Source organism: Benincasa hispida, chromosome 9, assembly GCF_009727055.1.
Source record: "Benincasa hispida cultivar B227 chromosome 9, ASM972705v1, whole genome shotgun sequence".
Classification (NCBI taxonomy): Eukaryota; Viridiplantae; Streptophyta; class Magnoliopsida; order Cucurbitales; family Cucurbitaceae; genus Benincasa; species Benincasa hispida.
In genome coordinates this window covers 37115043-37123705 of record NC_052357.1, presented here as the reverse complement: position 1 = coordinate 37123705, position 8663 = coordinate 37115043, and the positions used below count along the sequence as shown (strand labels likewise).

Genomic DNA, 8663 nt, shown 5'->3' with positions numbered 1-8663 from the left:
CTACACTCTTTTCACTATAAATATATTTCTAAGTTCATTGGACATAACCAATATGACTCTTACCATTTTGCTCTTGTAGTTATATCTAATTCTTTAATTTTTTTTTTTTTTTGAACAATTGAATTGAACTTAATGTTAGGTAAGAAAACTAATTAAATGTATTAGTCATTAATTTTTCTTTATTCGATGAAATTTATAAGATTCAAATGGGTTTTAATTGCTGTTTGTTTTTTAGTAAATTGGAAAAGTTTTATATAAACAATGCCCATATTGAATGCCAAATTTTAAGGCGCTGGGAAAAGTAACACCATTATGAAAGCTTTTCCCAATGCCTTTTTGACTTTTTTCTTCTCTTTATGAAATTTTAAGGGGTTGGGAAAAGTAACGTCATTATGAAAGCTTTTTCCCATGCCTTTTTGACTTTTCTCGACGATTTTTTGTCATTAGTTGTGTAATAATCTTAACTCCGTTTAGTGTTTGGTAATATTGATCGTGTGAATGGAGCTCTTAAAATCACCTTCCTAAATCCTACACTAATTCTCACCCTTTTTAAATTATGAGTTACAACAATCATAATCTAACCCAAATCATATATATTTATTAAATATAAGATAATTGTAATAAGTAGCACTTTTAAGACTAATAATTAAACATATAACAATAATTTTAAAGAATTGTAAATTTAGAAAAAAAAAAAATTAAGTCATAGACTCTATTGTCGATAGGCTTCTATTAGTAATATGCGGATAGACTATAAGTGATAGTCTATCGATAATAGATTCTGAGAATTGGATCTAAATTTTCATATATCTACGATTATATTGTGTTATACCTATTAATATTTTAAATTTGATTGCTATATTTGCAAGTTTGTAACTATCTTTTAAATATATCATTGTTTGAACTCCATATTCATTAAGGACATACTAATTTTTTTTCTTTTTATATTTTTTTCTTAAATATTTGAGTATATAAATAGGAGGAATTCAACTTACGCTTGACAGGATTGAATTGAATAATATGGAGGGTACAAATACAAAGATGGGAATGGAAGAGGAGGAAGTTTTAAAAGCTCAAGCTCACATATGGAACCACATCTTCAGCTTCATCAATTCCATGGCTCTGAAATGCGCTATCGAACTCCGCATTCCAGACGCCATCAGCCGCCATGGCTCACCTATCACCCTCTCTCAACTCCTTTCTTCTCTCCAAATTCACCCTCGAAAGTCCCAACATGTCCGTCGTATAATGCGTATATTGGCTCACTCTGGCTTCTTCCTAATACAGAACAAAACTACCCAACAAGGAGATGATGATCAAGATCAAGAAGAAGCATACTCCCTCACCAATGCATCTATTCTTCTTCTTCAACACAACCCTCTAACTTTGTCTCCCTATCTACTTTTCGTCCTCAACCACTCCATCTTACACCCATGGCAGTCTCTATCGGTTTGGTTTCGTAGTAACGGCCTCGATCGATCCCCATTTGAGACAGCTTATGGGAAGAAATTTTGGGAGTATATGGAGAGTGAAACAAGAGATGGGGAGGCTTTTAATGAAAGCATGGCAAGAGATTCGAAGTTGGTGATGAGTGTTTTGTTGGGGAACTATAAGAGTATGTTTGAGGGAGTCGAGTCGTTTGTGGATGTGGGAGGTGGTACAGGAACTTTGGCAAAAGCCATGGCTGAGGCCTTTCCACAGATGAAATGTTTTGTTTTTGACCTTCCTCAAGTTGTGGCTGGCTTGGAAGGAAATCATAACTTGATGTTCCTTCAAGGGGATATGTTTCAAGCCATTCCTCCAGCTGATGCACTTCTATTGAAGGTGAAAGATATTATAAAATAATTATTTCCACTCATGAGTGTTTTTTTTTTTTTTCCATCTACTTTCTAACCATAATTCTCAAAATTATCCATCCCCACTTTTTGAAAACTAAAATATAAGTAATTTTTAACAATTTGTTTTTGTTTTTGAAACATGGTTAAGAATAGTTCAAATGCTTCCCTACGAAAGATGATGATTTTAGTAGTGGAGAGAAAAAACCAAGCATAATTAATTTCTAAAAGCGACCATTGCTTATAGAAGTAACCTTGTGGAATGTGGTGATAATGCAGTGGATATTACACAATTGGAACGATGAAGAATGTGTAAAGATACTGAAGAAATGTAAGGAAGCAATCACAAGCAATAAGTTGAAGAAAGGGAAAGTGATTATAATTGATATGGTGGTAACCAATAATAATAATAACAATAAAAAAGCGGATTATTATTCGATCCAAACTCAACTGTTTTGGGACATGGTGATGATGGCTGCAGTTGGTGGAATGGAAAGAGATGAACAAGAATGGGCTCAATTGTTCCATAAAGCTGGATTTGCTTCCTACAACATCTTTCCTATTTTAGGTTTAAGATCTCTTATTGAGCTTTATCCCTAATTATTAGGTTTAAATACCACTTTTGTTCTTATTTTTTTTTTTATTGTGGTCTATTTTTGGTTCATATATTTTTAATTTTGATTCATTTTTTTGGTCCATATACTTTAAAATTATTCATTTGGTCCCTATATTTTTTAAATTTAGTTCATTTTGATCTTTATACTATTAAAAAGTGACCATTTTGATCCCTTCATTTTTATTTTTATTTCAGTTAAGGGATAAAATGACACTTTTTGAAGTTCAATGACTAAAATGAACCAAAGTTGAAAGTACAATGACCAAAATGAATATTTTTAAAGTATAAAGACTAAAATGAATCAAAGTCGGTAGTATAAGGACCAAAATGAACCAAAATAAAAAATATAAGGACCAAAAAGTAGGATTTAAACCTAGTTATTATTAATGTCTTTCTTTAAAAATTTTTTCATATATTTTATGTTGATTATTGTTGCATTGAAAATAAGAGCTCGATCCTTTGGAGATGATCACCAGTTCATTTGTAAGATAATTTGTTTAATATTAATTAATACTTGATATGGTAATGTATAGGAACTTGGAATATGAATTTTCTTTTATTTTGTCTTCTTATTAATATATTATTTATATGATTGAAACAGTGTGTGACTTTTCTACCAAATTATATATTTTCGAAAAACTGATTTCAATATCATCTCTTTGATTCAGAAAATGATCATGTAGACTTCAGTATAGATTGAACAGTATATTATAGCCTTTTCTCGTTAAGTCAAGAGAGTAAAGGAATTATGGTTAAATCAAATGGATAGAAATATAACTACAGTAAAGAGAGTGCAACTACTGAGCTATAGTGGTATGTTTCGACAGTTAACGAATATTGATTAATTTGGTTTAAAGAATTTAGTCAATTAATTTCAAATCGTTGGAACTCATGATCTATAGATCCATTATGTCCCTCTACTAACTCATAAAAAGATTAAACCTTAGGATAGCGTGTTGAGAGAATTTGGAATATTCAAACTCGGTATAGGGTTTGGATTATTATAGTTAATATAATTGATATTTAATTATCGAATTAAACGCTACAATTTTAGAGAGTTGACAATATTTAAATATGATTTAAATATTTAATAAGATGTTATATTAATTTAATATTTGATATTAAATTAAATTAATTAAATTGGTTTAATTAATTATCCAAATTAGCATTATTAAATTTTGAATTTATGAAACTCAAAATTATTTAATTAATATTGATTTTGAAAATTTTAGTTTTTTAAATGAGTTTTAAAATATCAAAATTATCCAATTTCTTGATTTAGAATTGGATTAGATGAAAGTGGGATAATCCCACTTATTCCATTATGAATAACACCTCAAACCACTAAAGTTGAATGGAATATGAAGTGGCTTCCTCATGTTTAATCTGAGTTACATGATCTTCTATATATTGAAGTTTTAGATCTGATTGAGCTCTCAGCAATCAAAAAACTAAGATTAAGAGAGAAAAATCTGATTTTTCTTCCCTTCTTCAAATTCTCAAATTCCCTTCAATTTGAAGACCACACTTCAATCTAAGGTCTGAGATTAGTAGAGAAGATACTTGTGGTGGTCTACTATAGAGATTGGAGAAGAATTTCGTGGTTAGTCCAGTCAATTTGGAAGAATCATCAAAGGAATTCACTTGGAACCCTAAGATACTAAAACTAGGAACATGCATGCTAATTAACTAAAATTGATATAGTTGTACTTAGATCCTTAATTGCTTTTGTTTGTTGAATGTCAACTTCATCCGTTGACATCCATCCTTCTCTCACTTACCATGAACACTTTCCCTATTCACCTTGGTATTGACACATGCAAACATTTTTCAAAGGGAGGTCTCGCCTAAGATGACATGACGTCGAGTATGGATCTCACGGTGTAAACTCTTAGGGACGTGAGAGCTAAAAATTGATATATCCCATATATCATTTTTTTTCCACTAAAGTATTTTACTATTTTAGGGTTTTATTATACTTAGCTAGACAGAACTTCACCAATAGAGTTATCTTATAACCTAAACTCTTGTTTGTCCTATTAGTCATATTTTAAATCTATTAAAACAAATAGGATGAAATTCTAATCTTATTAGAATTAATATGGTCTAAGATTTAGATTAATTTTAAATATTTTAAAATTGAATCCAATTCCCTAAGATCCTAAGTTTGCATGCAACTCTATTTATTATAGGTTGACGGTTCCTAAATATTAATTTTTCAACTATTACAAAATTAATTATTAGCCTTATAAATATGGTTTTTACGGTTTACTTGATTAGCAATCAAATTCTAATTAACAAGAAAACCATATTACATACATTTCATGACTTTAGTATAACAATTATATTAAACTATGGATGTGTCATGCTCAATGAAAATTGATTTTCAATTTTATTGATATAATACTTATATTAAACAACTCATGAAAATCTACCGAACATATACAAGATATTAATAAATATAACTCTTTATATTTACTTAAGTAATGTCATGCATCATGCTTTTCCAATTTCATATATTTAACATATCATATTTAGGTTATTATTTAAATGAGATCCACTTGTATGTCTCTACATACTTTTTTAAATTACATGAAAGAATCTCGGATCTTAATTTATTGGATTGAGTATAAGCTTATAAAATAACACTTATTTTATTAACAACAATATGTTTATACAAAGTTTGCAAACTACAAGATGATAAAGAGATTTAGGACACCAATCTCAATAATCTCCCACTCGTCCTAAAGCTTAGGGAGACTAATGTACAATACAAATAAAGTACAAAATCACAATAAACTAGGGCATACACTATACCCCAGTAACATCTCCCACTTGCCCTAGACAATGTGCCGCATATCCTGTAGACCCAGACTTTCTAGATGACCCTCTAACACTTTAACCATGGGAGCCTTTGTGAATGGATCAGCAACGTTGTGCTCTGAAGAAATCTTCGTGACAGTCACGTCACCTCGATGCACAATCTCCCAAATCAAATGATATTTTAGTTCTATGGCTTGCCTCTTCTGTGACTCCTAGGTTCCTTAGAATTTGCCACAACACCACAATTATTAGGTTCTTTAGAATTTGATTGGCAAATACATATTTGGAACAACTTCCAAATCAATAAGGAACTTTTTAAGCCAAACAGCCTTTTTAACGGCTTCACAAGAAACTACATATTCGACTTCCATAGTGGAGTCTGCGATGCATTCTTGCTTGATGTTTCACCATAATATAACTGCTCCATTCAGAGTAAACATTGACCCTAATGTGAATGTTCGAGAATCTCGATCAGTCTAAAAGTCAGAGTCTGTGTATCTTGTAAGGATCAAATCCTTATTTGTTGGAATGAGGAAACAAGCAGTGGAAATAAAACTGGATCATTAAGCATTCTAATTCATTAATTTTGGCTTTAAACTAAGCATGCTCATAAACTAAAAACAGAGTTTCAACACTAACCTTTGAAGTACCTTTGATTCAAGATCTCCAACTGCAACCTCCTTGATTTCTGCTCGTGAACCACCACAAGGACTTCTCTACTATCCTCTTGTGCCTTGGATTGAGTTGTGGGACTCAAAATAAGTTTGGATAAGGGAATAAGTAGAGGAGGACTGGTTTAACGGCTGGTTGAAGAACAGTTCTTCAAACACTATTTCTCAGCAAAATTTCAACTGAAGCCTTTCTTCTTCCACTCAAAATTCCAGCTTTGTATTGCATGACTTTCATGCAATTAATAGCCTTGCATGAATCACAACATATGCTTGAATTAATTGAGCTGAAGAAGAATGGAAAGTGATTGAGCTGCTAATCCAATAACATCTCCATTACAAAAACAATTCAATAATTAATTTCCTAATAAAATAATAAAATAATTTAATTAATCTTATTAATTTAATATCAAATATTCAATTAATTCCTCACCAATTCCATTACCATGAATCTTTATTCATGAGTTTAGTATTTAAATCATATTTAAATATTAATCGATTCTCCAATTCCATTTAATTCCAATATTAAACGTATAATTATATCACATATAATTACTAATTCCCTTAATTCTAATTTGAACGTTTCAAATTAACTTATCATGCTACTCTAAGATTAATCCATTTGTGAGCTAGTAGAGGGACCTGGTGGACCGACAGATCATGGGCTCCAATGATCCGAAATTAATTGGCTAAACTCTTTCACCGAAAACCCCCATTCATTAACTACTGGGTCACGCCACTGAAGCCCGTAGTTGCACTCCCCTCACTTTAGATATATTGTGTCCACTCAAAATAACCATGATTAGTAAGTTAACCCTTCACAAATTGTTCGTAATAACAGCTGGGTCAAAAGGCTATTTCACCCCCAAGATTACCTCTTGTTTCTTAAGTCCCACTAATCCTCTAATGAACAATTGATTTGTGATCCGATCATCAAACCGAGTCCCTCTCGGGCTAATGAGAGGGTGGGGCCCCTTGTTTAAGATCCGGAGTCAGTACTTAAGGGAATTACCTCTCTAACAACCCTATGTCCACAACTATCAACCCGGTCTTACCCTTGAAAAGGGAGGCTTATTGAGCCGGAGCTGTTGAGCCAACCCTCACCTATACAAATCTAAGGATAATTTCGAATAAACAGGAGTTCATAGTTAGCTCAGGATTTAGGTTAAGTTACCTAGGTCATCATTATGAAATAGTCAGTCTTAAACAGTAAACAACATTATAAAGTAAGAGTGGCTTATTTCGTGGTCCGATCTTGTGTAAACTCATTACACATGATGCCCCCACTCCTCATGTCATCACATGTACAAATTAGGATCACTTCATTTGTAGCACTTTACAACTCTTTGTAACAACTACAGAGTGGGCCACATCCAATAATGTTACCAAAATAAGGCACCCAATCTTATTTATATACTATAGACCATTTTGACTATTTACTCGAACCTGATCCACTTTTATATCTCCACATAAAGTTCAAGTACTCATGTAATAGTCATGGATCTTTTAATTTATTGGATTTATTTCTAAAACGAAATAAGCAATTCATATATTCAATAACAACTTATTGAATTTTCAAAATAAGTTTAATGTTTACAAACCATGAGTTTTAGGACATTAAACCCAACATTATCTCCATACACGTGCATATAGTCCCTCGTTCTTCGAAGATACTTAAGGATCATTTTGGTCGTTGTCTAGTGATCTAATCCTAGATTGGACTGATATCGACTGACAATCCCTACTGCATAGCAAATGTCAGGTCTAGTATATAACATTGCATACATAAGGTTACCAATAGTCGATGCATAGGGAATTCGTCTCATTTCCTCAACCTTTTGAAGAGTCTTAGGACACTGTTCCTTAGACAATAAAATTCCATGTCTGAAAGGTAATAAACCCTTTTTGGAATTGTGCATCGAATATCTGACAAGTATCTTGTCAATATACGATGCCTGAAACAAGGCCAACCTTTTGTTCTTACAATCTATTATAATCTGGATCCCTAGAACAAACTGCGTCTCTCCAAAATCTTTCATTTGGAATTGGGCGGCTAGCCATTTCTTTACATTAGTTAGTAAACCTACATCATTTCCAATAAGTAGGATATCATCCACATACAACATGAAGAAAGCAACTGAGCTATTGATGATTTTCATGTAAACACAAGGCTCACCAACATTCTGATTAAAGCCATAAGATTTGATCGCAGTATTAAATCTTATATTCCAAGATCGAGATGTTTGTTTCATGTAGATGGTCTCTTCAAGATTACCATTCAAAAAGGCAGTCTAGACGTCCATTTTCCATATCTCATAGTCATAATATGTGGCTATGGATAAGAGAACTCTGATAGACTTTAACATGACAACAGGTGAGAAAGTTTCTTCATAGTTCACTCCCTCAACTTGGGTATAACCCTTTGCCACAAGTCTAGCTTTAAAGATCTATACCTTTCCATCTACACCTCTTTTCCTCTTATAGATCCATTTACAACCTATAGGTTTTACCCCATCAGGTTGATCTACAAGCTCCTAAATAGAATTGAAGTACATGGACTCCATTTCTTGATTCATGGCTTGAATCCATTCATCCTTGTCACATCTTCCATTACTTGTTTATAAGACAATGGATCCTCAACACCATCATCAGTTATGATTTTTTGGGCTTCTGTTAAACCCATGTAGCATACAGGTGAGTTCATAACCCTCTCACTACGTC

The 8663-nt window shown here is 32.3% G+C and overlaps 1 protein-coding gene across 1 annotated transcript; it reads left to right on the top strand.

Annotated features, from left to right (window-relative positions):
- Nucleotides 1–1008: 1008 nt before the first annotated feature.
- On the top strand, nucleotides 1009–2917 carry LOC120086595 (trans-resveratrol di-O-methyltransferase-like). Its single transcript, XM_039043325.1, has 2 exons — nucleotides 1009–1824; nucleotides 2115–2917. The coding sequence occupies exons 1-2, from the start codon at nucleotides 1021–1023 to the stop codon at nucleotides 2433–2435; spliced, it is 1125 nt and encodes a 374-aa protein (XP_038899253.1). The 5' UTR covers nucleotides 1009–1020; the 3' UTR covers nucleotides 2436–2917.
- Nucleotides 2918–8663: the final 5746 nt, after the last annotated feature.